The following is a 23,008-nucleotide window of genomic DNA, read 5'->3' as shown; positions in this document are numbered from 1 at the left end:
GCATTGCAATCAGAGCGGGTACTCAGCCGGTTCGGACCGGTTCGCTCGAACCGATAGTGGTTGATCACGGGTGGGCCTGCACACCTACCCCGGTGCTATGCCATCCTATTTAGCCACATTTTCAAGGCTGGGCGCATGCGCGGAAGGCCGGGCGAACCGGTGCTAACAATATTTGAAACCCACCGCTGATTGCAATTCATCATCCCTGTTCATGATTAGAAAGGCTTGCAGGAGGTATTTATGACACAACAACAATAAAGGAAAAAAGAACGAGGAAAGATGAGGAAGGCATGCTAACTCAAACGTGATTTTTGCAAGTTCTTTCTACGTCATGACAGCCTTGTTAATGAAAATGGATCCAGGAATTATATAGAGCTGGTCTATCTTGGCAGAGCTGTTAGAACGTCCCAAATTTTCCCTCTGATGTTGGCTACATCATAAAGAAAAGATGTGATCCATAAATAGAATAGAGCAGGGGTCTGCAAACTTGGCTCTTGTAAGACTGTCACAACAGTATACACAAACATCGTCATAAATAAAAACAAGATATCGTGAAAGAAATATATGTATATATAAGTAAAAACATGTAACAACTATGTTAATTTGATATAATGAAGGGAACAATAGGACAGGAACGGTAGGCACACTTGTGCTCTTATGCACGCCCCTTATGGTCCTCTTAGGAATGGGGTGAGGTCAATAGTAGACAGTTTTTGGTTAAAGCTTTTGGGATTTTGAGAAGAAACCACAGAGTCAGGTAATGAGTTCCAAGCGTTAACAACTCTGTTACACAAGTCATATTTTTTGCAATCAAGTTTGAAGCAGTTGACATTAAGTTTAAATCTATTGTGGACTTAAATCTACTTGTGGATTTCAATTCCCAGAGTTCCTCAGCCAGCAAAGCTGGGAGTTGAAGTCCACAAGTCTTAAAAGAGCCAAGTTTGCAGACTCTTGGAATAGAGTAAGAGCTGCATGGTTAAAATTGTGTACGCAACTGGGGAACTTGTGTGAATATGGGGAAGTCATCAGGAGAAATCACGTATTCATTGGACAGCAATGATGTTGCGTCCAGCTTTTCCATGCTCCGCGTTGTGGAGTTTTAATTGCCAACATGCAACGGGGATTTAATCTCGCTTTCGAGTGAGATTCATGCAGTACTTGACTTTTTTGCTTCTTTTTCTCGAGCACGTTGGATGTTCTCAGACGTCTCTTGAACTTAACCTTTCTCAATACCATACACGGTAATGGGTTTGAAATGGAAATTGAGCAGAACTCATCTGGGTTACAAGTGACTGTATTGTAATTATATTTGATATGCTGTGATTTGGAAATTAGTCCCTGAAGCCAGAGATCGGAAGGACTTTAAGGGAACTGAAAACAGAGAAAAATAATGAAGTGGTAGATGGGACATCTTAAAAGGGCGGAGTTCTCAGAAACGCAACCAGATCCTGTTTTAAGAGTTTTTAGCCAAGTCATGCTCAACCATGAAATAGAATAGAATAGAATACAATAGAATCTTTTATTGGCCAAGTGTGATTGGACACACAAGGAATTTGTCTTGGTGCAGATGCTCTCAGTGTACATAAAAGAAAAGATACATTCATCAAGGTACAACATTTACAACACAATTGATAGTCAATATATCAATATAAATCATAAGGATTGCCAGCAACAAAGTTACAGTCATACAGTCATAAGTGGAAAGAGATTGGTGATGGGAACGATAAGAAGATTAATAATAGAAATATCAAGGGATTTGTGATCAATTGCCAGCTGGGACTTGAGACTGGACAATTGTGATGACATTTTGCTCTTCCTCTTTGTTTTCAGTGGATGGCTGCATTGACTGGCTGGTGGACCTCAAGAAATATATGGCCTTAGCAGGGGAGCCAGTGCGCATGAAATGCGCTCTTTTCTACAGCTACATCCGGACAAACTACAGCATGGCTCAAAGCACGGGGCTGCGTCTGATGTGGTACAAAAACAAAGGGGATTTTGAAGAGCCCATTATCTTCTCGGAAGGGAGGATCAACAAGGATGAAGACTCCATCTGGTTTCACACCGCGGAAGTCCAAGACAGCGGCTTCTACACCTGCGTTTTAAGGTGGGTGTCATGCAGGAGAAGGAAGGGTGGGTGGGTGGATGGATGGGTGGATGGATGGGCAGATGAATGGATGGATGGATGGATGGATGGATGGATAGATGGGCAGATGGGTGGATGGGTAGTTGGTTGGTTGGTTGGCTATTTGGTTGGCTGGATGCTTGGATGGATGGATGGATGGGTGGATGATGGGATGGATGGATGAATCATTGCTTGATTGGTTGGTTGGTTGGTTGGATGGATGGATGGGTAGATGAGTAGATGGGCAGATGGGCAGATGGGTGGATGGGTAGTTGGTTGGTTGGTTGGTTATTTGGTTGGATGGATGCCTGGATGGATGGATGGTGGGATGGATGAATGGGTAGATGGATGGATGGATGGATGGATGGATGGATGGATGGGTAGATGGGCAGATGGGTGGATGGGTAGTTGGTTGGTTGGTTGATTATTTGGTTGGATGGATGCCTGGATGGATGGATGGGTAGATGGATGGGTAGATGGATGGATGGATGCCTGGATGGATGGATATTGGGATGGATGGGTGGATGTGTGGATGGGTGGATGGATAGATGAGTATTTGGATGGATGGATAAATGGATGAATTGACAATGGCATGTGTAGCAAGCAATGATGCTCCACATGATGACACTTGCATCAAGATGTGCCTGCTCAAGCAGACAGTGCAGTGCTTGTGTCCTGGTGTTAATGGTAGAGGCAAATACATACATGACATCATTTCATGACTTTAAGAAACATGTATCATTCACCTTGTTTGGGAATGCCTATGACCTCGGCTATGTTTCGGAGACTTGGGAAGTCTCCATCCATCCATCCATCCATCCATCCACCAACCAATCAAGCAACCAACCAACCAACCATCCAGACGTACAGATCATCCTCCCTTTTCAAGTGCTTGCTGCTGTTACTGTTGATCATCATCATTATTGTTGGTCAACATATTGAGGTTCTTGTTTGACGGTATTAAAGATCTAAGGTGTTCTGAGTAAAGTTGCCATTTGCAATGGACCGATAAGAGATTTTGTCAATGCTAATAAGTGTTTGGGACATTTTGGGATGGCACACAAGGCACCTATTTGGAATTAAGTTAACTTTCTTTTTCTACCGTCATCCTATTTCTATTTGCTGGTCTTTGTATTTTGTGATTTTTTTCCGCCATCGTTGTCGTTGTTATTGTTGTTATTACTACGAGCAGGGGTGAGCTTCAAAAATTTTAGCAAGGGGTTCTTTGCCTGGTTGCCGGGTGGGTGTGGCCATGGTGGGTGTGACCTAGTCAGCCTCCTGCACCATGGCGGAGGGGGGCATTTTTGCCCTTCCCAGGTTCCAGAGGCTTTCCTCGAGCCTCCAGGAGGGCGGAAACAGCCTCCCCAGGCTCTAGAGGAAAGCACCTCTGGAGGCTGAAAACGGGCCTGAACTTCTAGCAGGCCCATTTTTCACCCTCCCTGAGGCTTCGCGCACACCCTGCACTTACCTGCATCCAAATTGGGCCATGTGGGGACTCCTGGGAGGAGACAGGTGGGCGGGGCCATCCAGGAGTGGGATTTGGGGGGGGGGGTTCTCCAAACTACACAGAAACTAGCTAGAGGTTCTGCCGAACCCCCAGCAACTGGCCCCTGGTTACAAGGCTGCCTCACTCCGGAACAACTTTGGGTATCTTTCAGTTAAAGTAGGATTCCATGTAGGGATGACCAACGTAACTCATCCACTGCAACTTAAATCTGGCGGCTTCATTGGAACTCGACCGATTTGAACTTCTGCTGAAAAGAAGGAAGGAGAAAAAACTAGCCTTTCTGAGGTTTCCTAGAGAAAGACAACGTAACCCCGAGACATACCTTCTTGGCTAAACATTCATTCCACACCGGGGACCAAGGAGGTCAGACCTATTTCTTTTCAAATGAAATGAGCGTGACTATAAATGGCCCTTGGAGAACTTTAAAATGCAAAGAGCTCAAAAGGCACGTTTCCAAGTTAAAAGATTCACGGCTGCAAGGGCAGGGAAGCTGACAAGCAAACAAATGGGACAGCCCAGGGTCGTGACTCTGCCCCCGTCAGTATCTGACCTCTGTCCATCGCAGGCTCTCCTGTGAGTTCCTGATAGAACAGAATAATTTTTTTTTTATTCTGCGGTTATCTGAAGCAATTGGCGGCCCACAGAAAGAAAGAAAGAAAGAAAGAAAAGAGCCGGTGGAAGCCCGCCGTGGTATAAGGAATTGATCTGAGTAATATGTCTCATTTTAGATTGCAAAAGAGTTTTGCCTTGAAAGGAAAAAAAAATGGAAAGAAAAAATGCAATCCGGACTCCGGCATTGAATTGATTTCTGCTAAACGGCCACAAGGGGAGCTAAAGGAACGCTCCTCAATCTTGGCGACTTTAGGATGTGCCGATTTCCCATCCCAGAATTCTGGGAATAGACAGCCAGGCCGTAGATACTGCCTGGGGAATTCTGGGAGCTGAAATCTGTACATCGGGGAACTCCGAATCTCCTGGGGATTGGCCCAACATCACCACAACGTCTTTCAGGCTTAAGACGGGACTAGAACTCTCCTTCTCCTAGGGACTAGCCCAAAGTCACCCAGCCAGTTTTCGTGACTCAGAAAGGACTAGAACTCACCATCGCCTGGTGATTGGCGCAAAGCACCTAGCCGGCTTTCAGGCCTACATCGGGATTAGAACTCACCGTCTCCTGGTGATTGGGTCAAAGTCATGCAGCTGGCTTTCATTCCTAAGACAGGACTAGAACTCGCCATCTCCTGGTTTTCAGCTTGATGCTTTAACCACTAGACCAAACTGGCTTTCCTCATGTAGGTCAATGCTTATCTGTGCCCAGACCATCCACCAGTGGTTTTAGCATCCTTGGCAATGCTATTCAATCTTCTCTCTCTCTCTCTTTCTCTCCATCTCCCTCTCTCTTTCCCCTCCTTTCCTCTTTCTTTCCCTCCCTCCCTCTTTCTCCCTTCTTTCCATCCCTTCCTCCCTCTCCCTTTCTCTTTCCCTCTGTCCCTCCCTCTTTCTCCACCCTTCCCTTTCCATCTCTCTCTCTTCCTCCGTCTTCCTCTCTCTTTCCCTCCCTCCCTCTCCCTCCTTCCTTCTCTCTCCCCCTCTCTCTTTCTCCTTCCCTCCCCTCTCTCCATCTTTTCCTTCCCCTCTCTATCATTTTCCCTCTGTCCCTCCATCCCTTTCTCCATTCTTTCCCCCTCTCTTTCTCCCTCCCTCCCTCCCTCCCTCCCTCCCTCCCTCTCCCTCCCTCTCTCTCTCTCTCCTTCTTCTTCTGGGATTTAATTCTCCTCTGAGTTCTGAACCGGGACTCTTGGACCGTCGTGTCCAAGGACCCACATTAAGATCATCAACCAGGATCTCCTGATATCTAAGATCTGAATATGAAGCGCCAGGCGTTCTGCGGGGAAAAGCTGCGCCATTAATCTTTCCGCTCTTGCTGATGCAACCAGAGTTTAAATCTGTCAGCGTTTCCATTGCAAGGCCTCATTTTTCAAGAACGTAACAAATCAGCTGGAAAAAAATTCCACTCTGGATTGAAACGTTGCTTGCCAAAGGACCGAGGCTCCAATTGTTTCCGAAAAGAGCAGGCATCCAAAAGTCTGGCATAATTCATCAGCGTGCCAAAAATCCAGAGGAAGTTAATGGATGATTTGTACAATGATAACGGCGGCCCTGATGATTCGGCTAATTGTAAAGAAACAAAACGAAACCCCCCCCCCAGCTACCCACCCAACCTCCCAAAGTTAGAAGTCGTTAAAAACTCTTCTTTCTTTTGCTATTGCATCTTCTTCTTCTTCTCCTTCTTCTTCTTCTTCTTCTTCATCATCATCATCATCTTCTTCATCTTCTTCTTCATCTTCTTCTTCTTCTTCATCATCATCATTGTCTTCTTCATCTTCTTCTTCATTTTCATCTTCTTCTTCTTCTTCATCATCATCATTTTCTTCTTCATCTTCTTCTTCTTCAAAATCATCATTTTCTTCTTCATCTTCTTCTTCATATCATCTTCATCATCTTCTTCTTCATCTTCTTCATCATCTCATCTTCTTCATCATCATCTTCTTCATCATCATCATCTCACCACTGTCACCCAAAGATTGTGACTTGGTTGGTGTTCTGCCTCTGTGGTTGTTAGGTTCCCCCTCCCTACCCTTAAATCTTGGATGGTGCTCTTTCCTGGGTGTTCTCTAGGGCTATTTTTGTTTTAGTATTATTTTGGGAAAATGCAAGAAACCAATCCAGCGATTCCTCTGTAGTCAGGCCTTTGGTGATTAGGCCTTAGTGGCCACCCATGAACTTGCTTAGAGGACAGAAAACCCAGATGTAGAATGTGCTTTCCTTCTGGAGGTCACATCAGCAACTAATAAAGCAGATTTGATGCCAACCACAGCCCTGAGTCTTCCTTCCTTCCTTCCTTCCTTCCTTCCTTCCTTCCTTCCTTCCTTCCTTCCTTCCTTCCTTCCTTTCTCTCTCTCTTTTTTCTCTTCCTTCCTTCCCCTCCATTCACCTTCCAACCTCTTTCTTTCTTTCTTTCTTTCTTTCTTTCTTTCTTTCTTTCTTTCTTTCTTTCTTTCTTTTTCTTTTTCTCTCTCTCTCTCTCTCTTTTCCTCTTCCTTTCTTCCTTCCCCCCTTCCCCCCTTCCCCTCCCAACCTCTCCTTCCTTCCTTCCTTTCTCTCTCTTTTCTCTTCCTTCCTTCCTTCCATTCACCTTCCAACCTCCCTTCCTTCCTCTTCTCCTTCTTCTTCTCCTTCTCCTCTTCCTCTTCTTCTTCTCCTTCTCCTCTTCCTCTTCCTCTTCCTTCCTTCTCTCTCTCTCTCTTTTCCTCTTCCTTCCTTCCTTCCTTTCTTCTTTCTTTTCTCTCTCTTTTCCTCTTCCTCTTCCTTTCTTCCTTCCCCTTCCCCTTCCCCTTCCCCTTCCTCCCAACCTCCTCCTCTCTCTCTCTCTCTCTCTCTTCTCTCTCTCTCTCTCTTTTCCTTTTCCTTTCTTCTTTCCCCTTCCTCCCAACCTCCCTTCCTTCCTTCCTTCCTTCCTTCCTTCCTTCCTTCCTTCCTTCCTTCCTTCCTTCCTTCCTTCCTTCCTTCCTTCCTCCTCCTCCTCCTCCTCCTCCTCCTCCTCCTCCTCCTCCTCCTCCTCCTCCTCCTCCTCCTCCTCCTCCTCCTCCTCCTTTGGTGTCATCAGAGGTTTAAGCCAGGAAAAAAATACAAAAAGCTTCTAACTAGGCAGAAACAATGAAAATTCAGAGCCTGCATTGTTCCTCTTTGAGCTGATGCACCCTGATCTGTTAATTATTTCCATCATTAGCTGCTGAGTTGGCACCAAAAAAAGTTACTAATGGTCTTGACTGATGCAAAAGGAGGTTTATTAGCATGAAAATGCATTGTCCTCGTCTTCTTCTTCCTCTTCCTCTTCCTCTTCCTCTTCTTCTTCTTCTTCTTCCTCTTCCTCTTCTCCTTCTCCTCTTCCTCTTCTTTCTTTTTCTCAATCAATCAATCAAATAATCAATTTTTATAGCCACCTATCTCGGTTAATGATTCTGGGTGGCTTATAATAATAAAAAACCCCAATTACAATTAAAATTGTGATACCATTTTAAAACAATAACAACAATAGGGACATCCCAAACCAAAATACATAGCAGCCAAGATACTTGGCCAATTAACAATAAAGTCAAGAAATGATGCTCTTAACACCTTCAGGATCCAGAGATATGTCCAGGTTTTGAAAGCCCATTCTGGTCAATCTATTTGGATGGGTAAGAGATTCCTGGAAAAAGGTGAGCCTTCAGGTAACCCAGTTCCAAACCATGTAGGGCTTTGCAGTTTGCCTCTTGTTTGTTTTTCAAATAATTTTATTAGGCATTACAGTGATAGAGATAAAAGCCCAGTCAAACTACAAAAAAGTTTTAAAGGAACAGAATAGAAAGAAGAAAGAAAAAGCGCAGAAGGAAAAAAGAAAAGAAAAGGAAGAATGGAGGAAAAACACCAGGAAAAAAAATAAGAATATAACCCAAAAATAAATAAAAAAAGAGGAAGTAATTTTTCCTTGTTTGGATCCGAGTTTCTCCTGTTGTTGTTTTTTAACTAAAATTTAACTTTACAGTAATTATGACTGCCGCATCCCACTCTCATCCTTCTCCACACGATGAAAAAAAAAACCACAACACAATAACCTCCTCCCCTTCCTTTCTTCTTTCAGTGCCTTGGAAGAAATATCTTGCTGATAATTGAGCCATAGAAAAATGCTCAGGGGGATTAAATGTCAAAACCAAGATCTATACGGAACTTCGATAGTTGCCAGTGGTGACAATTCCCTGATTACCTTTAAGCCGATTGGCCAATGGGAGATTTCTGTAGCATTTAGAGAGGGCGATCCAAGCAATTGGATTTTGCAAAAATAAAAAAATAAAATAAAATTCCCTCCCCATTTTTCCAAGTTGAACTAGAATTTTAACTGCAGAAGCAGCAGCGGTGAATAAACCATATGGAATAGTAAATGAGATTAAAGGGCAACGTTGCAGAAGAAGAGAAGAAGAAAGAAATCCTGAGAGATTAAGGTGAATAGTAATATATATATATAATATAGAAGTCAGAGAGTTATCTAGTAATATATATATATAATATAGAAGTCAGAGAGGGCCGTGGTGGCTCAGGCTGTAAGGTAGCCTGTTATTAAAACACAGCTGCTTGCAATTACTGCAGGTTCAAGTCCCACCAGGCCCAAGGTTGACTCAGCCTTCCATCCTTTATAAGGTAGGTAAAATGAGGACCCAGATTGCTGGGGGGGGGGCAATAAGTTGACTTTGTAAATATACCAATAGAATGAGACTATTGCCTTACACACTGTAAGCCGCCCTGAGTCTTCGGAGAAGGGCGGGATATAAATGTAAATAAAAAAAAAAATCTTACCAAGAAGTTATATTGATAACTGTGATTCCAACATTAATCAAGGAGAGAAGCAACCTAGGACTAAGGATAAATTTCCTGACAGAATAATTAATCAGTGGAACAACTTGGTGAAATGTAAATTTTTTTACTACCGGTTCTATGGGCTTCGCTTGGGGGGTAATGTGACTGGGTGGGCGTGGCTATTTTCATTTTTTTTTTTACTTTTAAAAGTGTTTTTTCTACAACCTCTTTGGCTGAAGAGGTTGTAGAAAAAATGCTTTTAAAAGCCTCTGGTGATCAGGCAACTCAGCTGGGATCACCAGAGGAGCCTTTTAAAAACATTTTTTTTACAGCCTCTTCGGCCAAAGACATTGCAGAAAAAATGCTTTTAAAGGGTTCAGACGATCCCAGCTGAGTTTCCTGATCACCAGAACCCTTTAAAAGCATTTTTTCTACAACCTCTTCGGCCGAAGAGATTGAGAAAAAATGCTTTTAAAAGGTTCTAACGATCCCAGCTGAGCCGCGCGATCATCAGAGGCTTTTTAAAAAACTTTTAAAAGCATTTTTTCAGCCGAAGAAAAAATGTTTTTAAAAGTTAAAAAAAAATCTCTGATGATCGCGTGGCTCAGCTGGGCATGAGGGGGTGGGCAGGGATTTTTGCTACCGGTTCTCCGAACCACCTGCTGCCATCGCTACCAGATCAGGCGATCCAGTCCGAACCGGGAGCACTTCACCCCTGACCTGACCTGACCTTTTGCTTGGACCCTGGTCTTAAGGAAGTTCTTCAAAGCTTTATGGCGTCTGAACCAAAGGAGTTGGGTTGCCCTGCTGTAGACATTGCTAATCAGGTTGTGTAGCTTTTCACTGACTTAAGTGCTAAGGAGACTCTTGAGGCTCCGTTTAATGGCAGCCCTTTAATAATAGCATAGTATAAAAAACAGGGAAAGGTTAGCATTGTTCCTTTCACTCAGCTGTCCATCAATTAGCCTATAGACGTCTTTTCAGTTAATGGTGCTCTGTTTGCCACTGCAGGCTAACGGAATGAGAGCAGATTGCTTGGCGGGTCGAGAAGCTTCCGAGTGAGATCAACTTTCAAGTGCGATCATTGGGCAGCGTTCCTGGCACCTTTCAATCCCAATTGAATCGAATTCAATTCAATCCTGAATACTTTAGGATGTAATGCTGATGGCTCAGCGTTTAAAGATGCTGAGCTTGTCATCCGGGAAGCTGACGGGCTGAGTTCGAGACCCCGAGCGGCGTGTCACAGGAGTGAGCTCCCGTACCTTGTTCCAGCTCCTGCCCGCCTCACCGTTTGAAAGCACGCAGATGCGAGTAGATTAATAGGTACCACTTTGGTGGGAAGGTCACAGCATTCCGTGTGCCTCGGCGTATCAGTCACACTGACCGCATGACCACGGAAAATGTCTTCAGACAATGCTGGTTCCCTCGGCTAAGAAACGGAGATGTTTGCTAGAGTCGGACACGACTGTACAGAGGAAACCACTTTACCTATGTTGATGAATGCCAGTGTTCTGACCCAGCTGCCCAAACATGACAAACCCTCTGAAGTGAACTCAAAGATTCCTTTAATTAGGCGTGCTGGCAGCCCCCGCAAAAAGTTTCTCTCTCACCACAGGCTAACAAGTCCGGGCAACCAGAAGATGATTTGTTGTCCGCCACGCCTATTCATTTCCGCCCCCTGCCTTTTATCCCCAGAGCTAGGGTGGGGCTTTGCTAGCTGCAGTGGCTCTTCTGTCCCAAGGACCGGCTCATAGATTTCCACTGCTCTCCTCTCCTCTGCCTTCTGTGCATCTGTGCGTCAGGCACTGAACCCAGCTGTTCCTCCTCTTCCTCATCAGCCACCTTCAGACCTGGGGGGCTGTTGACGCTCCATCTGAGGGCTGATGGATGGCCCAGGCTCCGCCTCTCTCTCTCTCTCTCTCTCTCTCTCTCTCTCTCTCTCTCTCTCTCTCTCTCTCTGCCAGCTCCCTTTCCTCTTCCCCCTCAGGTTGCCTTGATGCTGACCTTGATTCCCACGCCTCCTCCTCCTCCTCCTCTGATTCGGCTGCTGAAGGGGCTGGCGGTCGACAGGCCACAGCATCCAGGACCTTCTTCAGAAAATGTTCTTTGGACACGTTCTCTCTTATTTTTTTTTCCCTGCGAAACCTTCCACTAGCAATTCTGCTTGTGATAGAAGAGGTTTATGCATGTCATGTGTGAGTGTGCCTCCTCCCCTTCCTCCCACCAGCTTCTACCTCTGGGAATATATTATGGATGCTAGAACCGCCGTAGTTTTTATTCTTTTGCTCTGCCCGGGGTCTGCAAACCCATTCATTTCCTTGACCTCCACCGTTCCTGCTCTCACCCAGGAAAATGAGACAATAATGAACACAAATATAAAACATCAACTCCCTTCTTGAGGTGCACTAACAGGGTAGCTTTATTATTATTATTATTATTCTAGCGGCGTAAGGTGAAAAGCTGTTGCAATGAAACTAGCAACAGCCGTTCCACAAATATACCATTAAAAACATCCGTCAGCTTCCAGATCAAGTGGAAATGGAATAATATGCAGGAGGGTAGAGAGACATTCATCTATTTTGTCAGGCATCTCTTGATGAGAACCCGGAACCGGATAGATGGGTGTCATGATGGGGAGTCCACCCATTCACATGCTCATATGTCACCTTTCATCCCCAAAACTAATTCACAGAATTTACCTAGTTGCTCTGTTTTTTTCCTCCGTGGGGACAGCCCTGGGAAGTAGGCTTGGTGGAACGAGAATCTTCTGAAATTCTTCAGTTGCCAAGGACTGCATGAGACATGATGTTGATGAAGTAATGTCATTACACCAGAAATTGTCCGATTCCCCGCCCCCCAACTGCCAAAACTGGGGTGATTTAAGAAACAAAATAAGCGTATAAAGAGGCGAGTAGGATCCTCTTCTGGAATTTTCTTGGGGTACAGATTTAATGTTATGATGGCCATTCCTTGAGTACATCTGGTATCCACATCTTTAATAAACTTTGTTTTATAGGATAGGGTAGAGTAGGGTAGGGTAGGGTAGGGTAGAGTAGGATAGGATAGGATAGGATAGGATAGGATAGGATAGGATAGGATAAATATTGGAATGAAAGAATAGAATAGAATAGAATAGAATAGAATAGAATAGAATAGAATAGAATAGAATAAGAATGAATACAGTAGAGTAGAGTAGAGTAGAATAGAATAGAATAGAATAGAATAGAATAGAATAGAATAGGAATGAGTAGAATAGAATAGAATAGAACAGAATAAAATAAGAATGAATAGAGTAGAGTAGAGTAGAGTAGAATAGAATAGAATAGAATAGAATAGAATAGAATAGAATAGAATAGAATAGAATAGAATAGAATAGAATAGAATCATAAGGCAGGAAAGGACCATGGAATTCTTCTAATCCCACCCGCTACTCATGGCAGGAGACCTCATATCATCCTGGACAAATGGTTGTCCAATCTTTTCTTGAAAACCTTCAAGAATTGAAGGGATTAGAAAACTTGGAACTCCGCCGACTCCGACAAGACCTGTGTTTAACACACAGAATCATCTATTGCAATGTCCTTCCTGTTAAAGACTACTTCAGCTTCAATAGCAATAATACAAGAGCAAACAATAGATTCAAACTTAATGTTAACCGCTTCAATCTTGATTGCAGAAAATATAACTTTTGTAACAGAGTTGTGAATGCCTGGAATGCACTACCTGACTCTGTGGTCTCTTCTCCAACTCCCAAAAGCTTTAACCAAAAACTGTCTACCATTGACCTCACCCCATTCCTAAGAGGACTATAAGGGGCATGCATAAGTGCACAAAAATGCCTACCGTTCCTGTCCTATTGTTTCCTTTCAATGTATGTTCTTGTATATAATGTTGTGACAAAATAAAATAATTAAAAAAAAATGTTGGAACTCCCACAACTTCTGGAGGCAAGTAATTCCACTGGTTGACTTCCCTCCCTTTCAGGAAATTTCTCCTTAAGTTCTAGGTTGCTTCTTTCCATCCATTGATTAATTTCCATCCATTGCTTCTTGTCTTGGGTTCTTGGGTGCTTCGGAGAATAGGTTGACCCCCTCTTTTTTGTGGCAGCCGACCCTCAAATATTGGAACACTGCTATCAAGATAGTCCTTCCTTTCATTTAAAAGAATCTTGGCCAACCCATCCTAATGGCCTCCTATTGTATATCCCGTTCTTGGCAATTGGACCAGAATTTGGATGCTTCTTCTCAGGGTGATATGCATGGAATAGTCAAAACAAATCCCAGCTTAGAAGGACTAGGGAGTTGGTCATTGAGACAAGCCTTTATCGGGAGTTTACTAACTATTTTTAGAACGTGTGCAAATGTGTATTGTGCCGTACTAATCCTTTGCTAATGCATCTTCTCCCTCTAGGCAAAGTACATGCAATGTTTGACTAATCGGATGGTATGTTTCTTCAATCTGACTCTTACCTAATTGTAGCTAATGAGAAGACTTCAGCAGTTTCAGGTCGTTCTGCCAGCGAGCAATTTAAATAGAATCATGCCCGAGGCGGTGTGAGGGGGAAAAAAAATATGAATTAAATAATTCAAGATCATTAACCGATGCATTTGTCAGAAGGTATTCTTAGGCGGTGCCAGCTGCCTGCGTTACAAACTCTCTTGGTGAACTTATTCTTACGCCGACCTACTCAACCGGCTGACCTTTCGGTTCTCTAATCAAGAAAATTCATAATCATTTGAGCGAAGTTAATTATTAATAACTCTTCCAGGAGTGCAAATTATAGAGATAACTGAATGAGAATGGCATGGGCACAGAGACAATGGTCTTCTCTGAAAGAGCTAGTGGTCAGGTCTGGATAGGTTTGATGGGGTGGCTCCAGGTTTGTAGAAAATGTTCCCTATCTTCCTAGGTTAAGGCCGGTAGTAGTAACAGTAGTAGTAACTGTGAGAGGGATCCTGGAGTCCTAGTCGTAACCATTTAGATATGAGCCAGCCGTGTGCAGCAGCTGCTCAAAAAACCAACACAGTTCTAGGCTGCATAAACAGGGATAGAATCAAGATCACGTGAAGTGTTAGTGCCACTTTATAATGCCTTGGTAAGGCCACACTTGGAATACGGCATCCAATTTTGGTCGCCACGATATAAAAAAGATGTCGAGACTCTGGAAAGAGTGCAGAGAAGAGCAACAAAGATGATTAGGGGACTGGAGGCTAAAACATATAAAGAACGATTGCAGGAACTAGTTTAATGAACCTAGTTTAATGAAAAGAAGAACTGGGAGAGACATGGTAGCAGTCTTCCAATATCTCAGGGGCTGCCCCAAAGAAGAGGGAGTCAAGCTCTTCTCCAAAGCACCAGAAGGCAGGACAAGAAGCAACGGGTGGAAACTCATCAAGGAGAGAAGCAACCTAGAACTAAGGAGAAATTTCCTATCAGTGAGAACAATTAATCAGTGGAACAGCTTGCCTCCAGAAGTTGTGAATGCTCCAACACTGGAAATTTTTAAGAAGATGTTGGATAACCATTTTTTTGAAGTAGTGTAGGGTTTCTTGCCTAAGCAGGGGGTTGGACTAAAAGACCTCCAAGGTCCCTTCCAACTCTGTTTTCTATTCTATTCTATTCTATTCTATTCTATTCTATTCTATTCTATTCTATTCTATTCTATTCTAATCATGACGTTTGTGCTGAAAAGTCTCCTGCTCACCTTCCCCATGATGTATGTTCTCCTTTGTCTGAAGTAGTGTAGGGTTTCTTGCCTAAGCAGGGGGTTGGACTAGAAGATCTCCAAGGTCCCTTCCAACTCTGTTATTCTGTTCTGTTCCTAAGGTGGAATATATATGCAGGTGAACCTCCACTTAACAACCGTTCATTTAGTGACCGTTCAAAGTTAGAACAGCGCTGAGAAAAAGTGACATGACCGTTTTTGAACCTAATGACCATTGCAGCATCCTTCAGTCATGTGATCAAAATTCGTACACTTGGCGACAGACTCATATTTACCTATGGTTGCAGCAGTGTCCCGCGGTCATGATAAATAGATAGATAGATAGATAGATAGATAGATAGGTGATAGGTAGGTAGGTAGGTAGGTAGGTAGATAGATAGATGATAGATGATAGATAGATAGATAGATAGATAGATAGATAGATAGATAGATAGGTGATAGGTAGGTAGGTAGGTAGATAGATAGATGATAGATAGATAGATAGATAGATAGATAGATAGATAGGTGATAGGTGATAGGTAGGTAGGTAGGTAGGTAGGTAGATAGATAGATGATAGATAGATAGATAGATAGATAGATAGATAGATAGATAGATAGATAGATAGATAGATAGGTGATAGGTGATAGGTAGGTAGGTAGGTAGGTAGGTAGATAGATAGATGATAGATGATAGATAGATAGATAGATAGATAGATAGATAGATAGATAGATAGATAGGTGATAGGTAGGTAGGTAGGTAGATAGATAGATGATAGATAGATAGATAGATAGATAGATAGATAGATAGATAGATAGATAGATAGATAGGTGATAGATTGATACAGATAGATAGATGATAGATGATAGACAGATGATAGATAGATAGATGATAGATGGGTGATAGGTGATAGGTAGGTAGGTGGGTAGGTGGGTAGATAGATAGATAGATAGAAGATAGATAGATAGATAGATAGATAGATAGATAGATAGATAGATATAGATAGATGACAGATAGATAGATAGGTGATAGGTGATAGGTAGATAGGTAGGTAGGTGGGTAGATAGATAGATGATGGATGATAGATAGATGAAGATAGATAGATAGATAGATGAATGAGATAGATAGGTGATAGGTAGGTAGATGGGTAGATGATAGATGGATAGATAGATAGATAGATAGATATGATAGATAGATAGATAGATAGATGGGTGATAGATGGGTAGGTAGGTAGGTAGATAGATAGATAGATAGATAGATAGATAGATAGATAGATAGATAGATAGATAGATAGATGATAGGAGAGATAGATAGATAGATATTTATTTATTTATTTATTATTTAAATTTGTATACCGCCCTTCTCCCGAAGGACTCAGGGCGGTTCACAGCCAAGTAAAAATACACAATACACTATAAATACAATTAAAATACAGTTAAAAAACTTATTAAATTGGCCACGATTAAAATTTAGGACTAAAACCCATTAAAAAGGTAGGTAGATAGATGATAGACAGACAGACAGACAAACAGATAGATAGATGATAGGTGATAGATAGGTAGGTAGATAAATAGATGATAGATAGATGATAGATAGATAGATAGATAGATACATAGATATTTTAAAAAAGCAAATGTGATTAGGATTAGCTATAAAGGAATATAGGAGGACAGATCAAAAGCTAAAAGTTTTTATATAATTGGCTATAATTAAATCTTACTAAAATCATAATGAAATGAAACCCGGTTAAATCTTAAAAATCAATTTGTTTAATGCAGCTAATGTGATTTCTCTCTGTTCATTTTCTCCGTCTGCCAGATTCTGGAGAGGGAAATTATTTCTCAAATTCTTGCCTGGGATCAAATAAATATGGGGTCAAGTATGCCATTCATCGTTATTTGATTTAACTTGCAAAAGATTAAGTGGGGCGCCGCAGTGGATCCATCTCATTTTGCAATGCTCCTTGAATTTTTACTTATTTTTTTTCTTTGTACTTAGTCAACCGCTTCTAATTTCAACGGTTGTTATACACCATCCACAGACTTTTTCAAGGGATGGAGCTACAGGTAGTCTCGACTTAAAAAGTTAAAGGTTCCCCTCGCACATCTGTGCTAGTCGTTCCCGACTCTAGGGGGTGGTGCTCATCTCCGTTTCTAAGCCGAAGAGCCTGCGCTCCCCGAAGACGTCTCTCTGGTCATGTGGCCGGTATGACACAACACCAAAGGCACACGGAACGCTGTTACCTTCCCACCAAAGGTGGTCCCTATTTTTTCTACTTGCATTTTTACGTGCTTTCAAACTGCTAGGTTGGCAGAAGGTGGGACAAGTAATGGGAGCTCACCCCGTTACACGGCAGCACTAGGGATTCGAACCGCTGAACTGCCGACCTTCCGATTGACAAGCTCAGTGTCTTAGCCACTGAGCCACCACATCCCTCATTTCATTTACAATGAACAGTTCATTTACTGACCGTTCAGTGTTAGAAGGGCACTGAAAAAAGGGAGCTATGGCCATTTTTCACACTTATGACCATTGCAGCATCCCCATGATCAAAATTCAGAGGCTTGGCAACTGACTAGTATTTATGTCTGTTTATTTATTTATTTATTTATTTAATCACATTTTTATACCGCCCTATCTCCCGAGGGACTCAGGGCGGTTTACAGCCTATTAAAAACACAAAAACAGATATAAATACAGAATAAAACACTAATTAAAAAACTTATTAAATAAGGCTGACTTTAAAATTATAATTAAAATACTAAAACCCCATTAAAAAACTAAATTAAAATTAACATCCTAGCCCAGTCCTGCGCAAATAAATAGATGCGTCTTAAGCTCGCGGCGAAAGGTTCGAAGGTCGGGAAGTTGACGGAGTCCCGGAGGAAATTCGTTCCAGAGGGTGGGAGCCCCCCCAGAGAAGGCCCTTCCCCTGGGTGTCGCCAGTCGGCACTGCCTGGCGGACGGCACCCCAAGTAGTCCCTCCCTGTGAGAGCGCACGGGTCGGTGGGAGGCAGTCGGTGGCAGCAGACGGTCCCGTAAGTAACCCGGCCCTGAGCCATGGAGCGCTTTGAAGATGGTTACCAAAACCTTGAAGCGCACCCGGAAAGCCACAGGTAGCCAGTGCAGTCTGCGCAGGAGCGGTGTTACATGGGAGCCACGAGGGGCTCCCTCTATCACCCGCGCAGCCGCATTCTGGACTAACTGAAGCCTCCGGGTGCTCCTCAAGGGAAGCCCCTTGTAGAGAGCATTGCAGTAATCCAGGCGAGACGTCACGAGAGCATGAGTGACCGTGCATAAGGCATCCCGGTCTAGGAAATTGTAGTATCCCCGGGTCACGTGATCCCCTTTTTGCGACCTTCTGACAAGCAAATTCAACAGGGGAGCCAGATTCACTTAGCAACCGTGTTACTAACTTCACAATGGCAATGATTCACTTAACAGCTGTGTCGAGAAAGGTCGTAGAATGGGGCGAAACTCACTTAGCTCGCTTAGCGACGTAAGTTTTGGGCTCCATTGTGATCGTAAGTCAAGGACCACCCGTCCGTCATATGTGTTTGCACGCTCCATGTTTAAAGACAAAGGCGATTGATTCATGGGATGAATCATGTTAATTTTATGTTTTAACCGGAGCCGCCTTGTGTTATTTCTCTGCAGAAACTCAACGTATTGCATGAAAGTATCCATGTCCTTGACGGTCGCCGAAAATGAACTTGGACTATGTTACAACAGCACAATTCGTTATTTAGAAAAATCAGAAATCACCAGGACCAAAATCATTTCCTGCCCAGATACCGAGGATTACAAAACGGGGAAGCAAGAACCAGATATAATCTGGTATAAGGTGAGACTGTTACAAATAAATAAGAAAGAAAGAAAGAAAGAAAGAAAGAAAGAAAGAAAGAGAGAGAGAGAGAGAGAGAGAGAGAGAGAGAGAGAGAGAGAAAGAAAGAAAGAAAGAAAGAAAGAAAGAAGGAAGTAGATACATAGATAGATAGGTAGATGATGGTTAGATAGATAAATGATGGATAGATAGATGATGGATAGATAGATGATGATCGTTGGCTAGATAGATGATGGACAGACAGACCAACAGACACATAGGATAGATAGATAGATAGGTAGGTAGGTAGGTAGGTAGGTAGGTAGATAGATAGATAGATAGATAGATAGATAGATAGATAGATAGATAGATAGATAGATAGATAGAAAGAAAAATAGAGAGATGATAGAGAGAGAGAGAGAGAGAGAGATATAGATGTAGATAGATGATAGATAGATAGATAGATAGATAGATAGATAGATAGATAGATGATAGATAGATAGATAGATCGATATTGATGTAGATAGATGATAGATAGATAGAAAGAAAGAAAAATAGAGAGATGATAGAGAGAGAGAGAAAGAGAGAGATATAGATGTAGATAGAAGATAGATAGATAGATAGATAGATAGATAGATAGATAGATAGATAGATAGATAGATAGGTAGGTAGGTAGGTAGGTAGGTAGGTAGGTAGGTAGGTAGGTAGGTAGATAGATAGATAGATCGATATAGATGTAGATAGATGATAGATAGATAGATAGAAAGAAAGAAAGAAAAATAGAGAGATGATAGAGAAAGAGAGAGAAAGAGAGAGAGAGAGATGTAGATAGAAGATAGATAGATAGATAGATAGATAGATAGATAGATAGATAGATAGATAGATAGATAGATCGATATAGATGTAGATAGATGATAGATAGATAGAAAGAAAGAAAGAAAGAAAAATAGATAGATGATAGAGAGAGAGAGAGAGAAAGAGAGATATATAGATGTAGATAGATGATAGATAGATAGATAGACAGACAGACAGACAGACAGACAGACAGACAGACAGACAGAGGATAGGTGGATGGATGGACAAATAGATGGTATAGACAGACAGACAGATGCTATAATTAAGGGGAGGGGGAGAAAGATTGCATTTTAAAACGAGTTTCTGCTCTGCTTTTTTGGCAACCCAAAGCAGCTAACAGGAGCAACTCATTCAAAATGTGCAGGTGGACTAACAAGAACATAAAGCTCAGAAAACAAAGCAAGGCTCAAAAAGATGGGGTGGCTCAGGAAGCCGTTTCATGGGAGTCGGTGACCCCAAATTGCAAAACGAAAAAAAAAAAAATAGTTTCAAAGCCGTCCAACTTTTCAGGTTTTCCTCAAAAAGAAAAGAAAAGAAAAGAGAGAGAAAAAAAAAGAAAAGAGAGAGAGATATAGATGTAGATGAAGATAGATAGATATATAGATGTAGATAGAAGATAGATAGATAGATGATAGATAGATGATAGATAGATATAGATAGATATAGATAGATAGATCGATATAGATGTAGATAGATAGATAGAAAGAAAGAAAGAAAGAAAGAAAGAGAGAGAAAGAGAGAGAGAAGAGAGAGAGATGTAGATAGATGAAGATAGATAGATGATAGATAGATGAAGATAGATGATGATCGTTGGCTAGATAGATGATAGATGATAGATAGATAGAAAGAAAGAAAGAAGAAAAATAGATAGATGATAGAGAGAGAGAGAGAGAAAGAGATATATAGATTAGATAGATGATAGATGATAGACAGACAGACAGACAGACAGACAGACAGACAGACAGAGGATAGGTGGATGGATGGACAAATAGATGGTATAGACAGACAGACAGATGCTATAATTAAGGGGAGGGGGAGAAAGATTGCATTTTAAAACGAGTTTCTGCTCTGCTTTTTTGGCAACCCAAAGCAGCTAACAGGAGCAACTCATTCAAAATGTGCAGGTGGACTAACAAGAACATAAAGCTCAGAAAACGGACTTCCGGGTGGCTCCACCCCTTCGCTGAGCCCTAATTAAAGGGGCTCCGCACTGAACATCGTAAAGCCAGGAAAAGCCGGCTTTAATCTTTTTCTCTGGATGAAAGAGAAAAGATAAGAGCGCAGGAATGTTGGTAGACCTCCCCAGAGGCTTTGTTTTAATTAAGCAGAGCTTCGAAGGGTCGAGGGGTCCCATAAATATTTCTGCCATCTCCGACTTCAGTGCGTCACTGCAAAAGCAGGAAAAGAAGAAGGTGTCCATCTCTGCTAATTGTCTTATCTTTATGGATCTCTTTAAGCAGACGGAATGAGTGCAAGCGGACGATTATTGGATTGCAAGTATTTTTGATTTCCTGACTTCTACTTTCTAAAAAGAGAATTTTTTCCTTTGTTCTAATTGACTCTAAGATGGCGCCTGAACGGGAGTGAAATGACGAATGGAATTTTAAACAGTCTGTGCAACTAAGAAGATAAGAAATGTTATGTGGATTTTAATGAAGTGAACTGAGCTCTCCTATACTTAAAGGGAGAAGAGAAGTTTCTAGACTTATATTTTGTGAATTTTAAAACTGAAATGGCTACTAAACCACCTAAGACTGGGGGCAGAAGGGTTCTGAACCAGCTTTAGAAGATCTGATTAAAGAGCAAGGAAAGTGTCTGAAGAAAGGTTTAAGGAGATTATGGATAATAATGAGAAAATAAGAGAAGAAATAAAAGAGAATAATAAAAAAATAAGAGAAGATATCTTAATGGCTTTTCAAGGTTTGGCAAAAAGACTGGAGGTGGTGGAGGAGGAGGTGCAAGAAATTGTTCAGTCAAATCAACAAATAGAAAATAGAATGGGGAATGCAAATTAAATTGGATAAAAATGAAGATCAAGTGGTGGTGATGCAGTATAGAATGATGGAAGGAGCTCTGAGAATTAGAGGTTTGAATGAAGACAAAGGGGAAGATTTAAAAAAAATTTTATCAGAAGCTCTGGCTGAATTTATTGAACTTGATCCACAAGAGGTTGCTTATCAAATTGACAAAATTTATAGAGTTAATTCTTGGATTGCTAGGCAAAAGAAACTTCCTAGAGACATTGTGGTTTATTTTTGAAAAGAACAGTGAGGAATCAAATTTTGCAAGTTGCTTTTCAGAAAAACTTGAAAATAGGGAACAGGAGTTGAAGGTTTTGAAAGAGATCCTCCCAAGATGTTAAGGGATAGAAAAGACTTTACATTTTTACACAAGAACTTAAGAAATACCAGATTCAATTTAGATGGGAGGTTCCAGTTGGCTTGACAGTGTATTATCAGGAAGAAGATATCGTATTGACACAGTGCTTAAGGCCAAAGATTTTCTTTCTACAGTGCTGAAATTTGAAATAGAAATAATAGAAAAAGAATTCAAGAGACTCAAATGGGTGTGGAAGCTGAGGTGATTCCAGTGATGTTACCATCAGAGGAACAACCACAAGAACAAAGACTGACGAGGGAGCCCTTAAGCGTAAAGAAAAGGAGCAACAAACTCAAAGTAAAGTTCAGGATTCTGCTACAGAAGCGGTGGGAGGAGCACGGCCGAAGATACGGAGGACGATCTTCAGTTGATTGCCCAAAGGCTTCAGCAGCCCAGTAATGGCAAATAAAATCTTGACTTGGAATGTCAATGGTTTGAACTCAGCTCAGAAGAGAAGAAAAATATTTCATTATTTGAAACAATTTAAAATGATGTTATTTGCTTACAAGAAACACATATTAAATTATCAGATCAAAAGTACCTAATAAACTCAAAGTTAGGTAAACATTTTGTTGCTTCAGCTTTGGAGAAAAACATGGCATAGTGGTTTATTTGAGAAAAGATATACCAGCCAAGTTAATAGAGGCAGATATTTATGGAAGATATATTGCTATTGAACTTACAATAGAAACAAAAGGACTCTCTTGCTTGGTATATATGCACCCAATCAACAACAAGAAAAATTTTATAGAATGTTATATGATAAGTTGATCTATGGGATTATAAATCGTGTATTATATTGGGAGATTGGAATGGAGTAATAGATACACGAAAGGACAAGAGAACTTCTTCCAAGAAGATACCTGCACATGCAAAGCTGCCTAAATCCTTTTTGATATGATAGAAGATTTTGAGTTAAGAGATGTATGGAGACTGGAATTTGGAGGAAAGAGACTATACTTTTTCTCTGATAGGCATCAATCCTTCTCACGTATTGATTTTATTTTAATTTCTAATGATTTGCTTTTTAGGGTGAAGAAAACTAAGATATTTCCAAGATGTTTGTCTGATCATAGTCCTGTTTGGATGGAATTGCAATATGGAAAAGAGGGTAGAAGAACTTGGAGATTAAATGAAAATTTGTTTAGATATCAGGATAATGTAAATCAATGTAAAAAGCAGATGAAAGAATTTTTTGATTATAATTTGAATAATGAAACATCGAT

General features: G+C 41.5%; 1 protein-coding gene across 1 annotated transcript in view; it reads left to right on the top strand.

The window, feature by feature from the left end:
- Positions 1–23,008, top strand: part of IL1RAPL2 (interleukin 1 receptor accessory protein like 2) — a 432,928-nt gene that overhangs the window by 243,311 nt on the left and 166,609 nt on the right. The window contains exons 3-4 of the mRNA XM_058154577.1: positions 1,831–2,104; positions 18,383–18,569. Coding sequence (XP_058010560.1) covers positions 1,831–2,104; positions 18,383–18,569 — 461 coding nt within the window. The remainder of the gene's footprint in view (positions 1–1,830; positions 2,105–18,382; positions 18,570–23,008) is intronic.

The sequence above is a fragment of the Ahaetulla prasina genome, chromosome 11 (assembly GCF_028640845.1).
Source record: "Ahaetulla prasina isolate Xishuangbanna chromosome 11, ASM2864084v1, whole genome shotgun sequence".
In the NCBI taxonomy this organism is placed as follows: Eukaryota; Metazoa; Chordata; class Lepidosauria; order Squamata; family Colubridae; genus Ahaetulla; species Ahaetulla prasina.
Note: the sequence above shows the minus strand (reverse complement) of the source record. Positions and strands in the feature narration are given on the sequence as shown.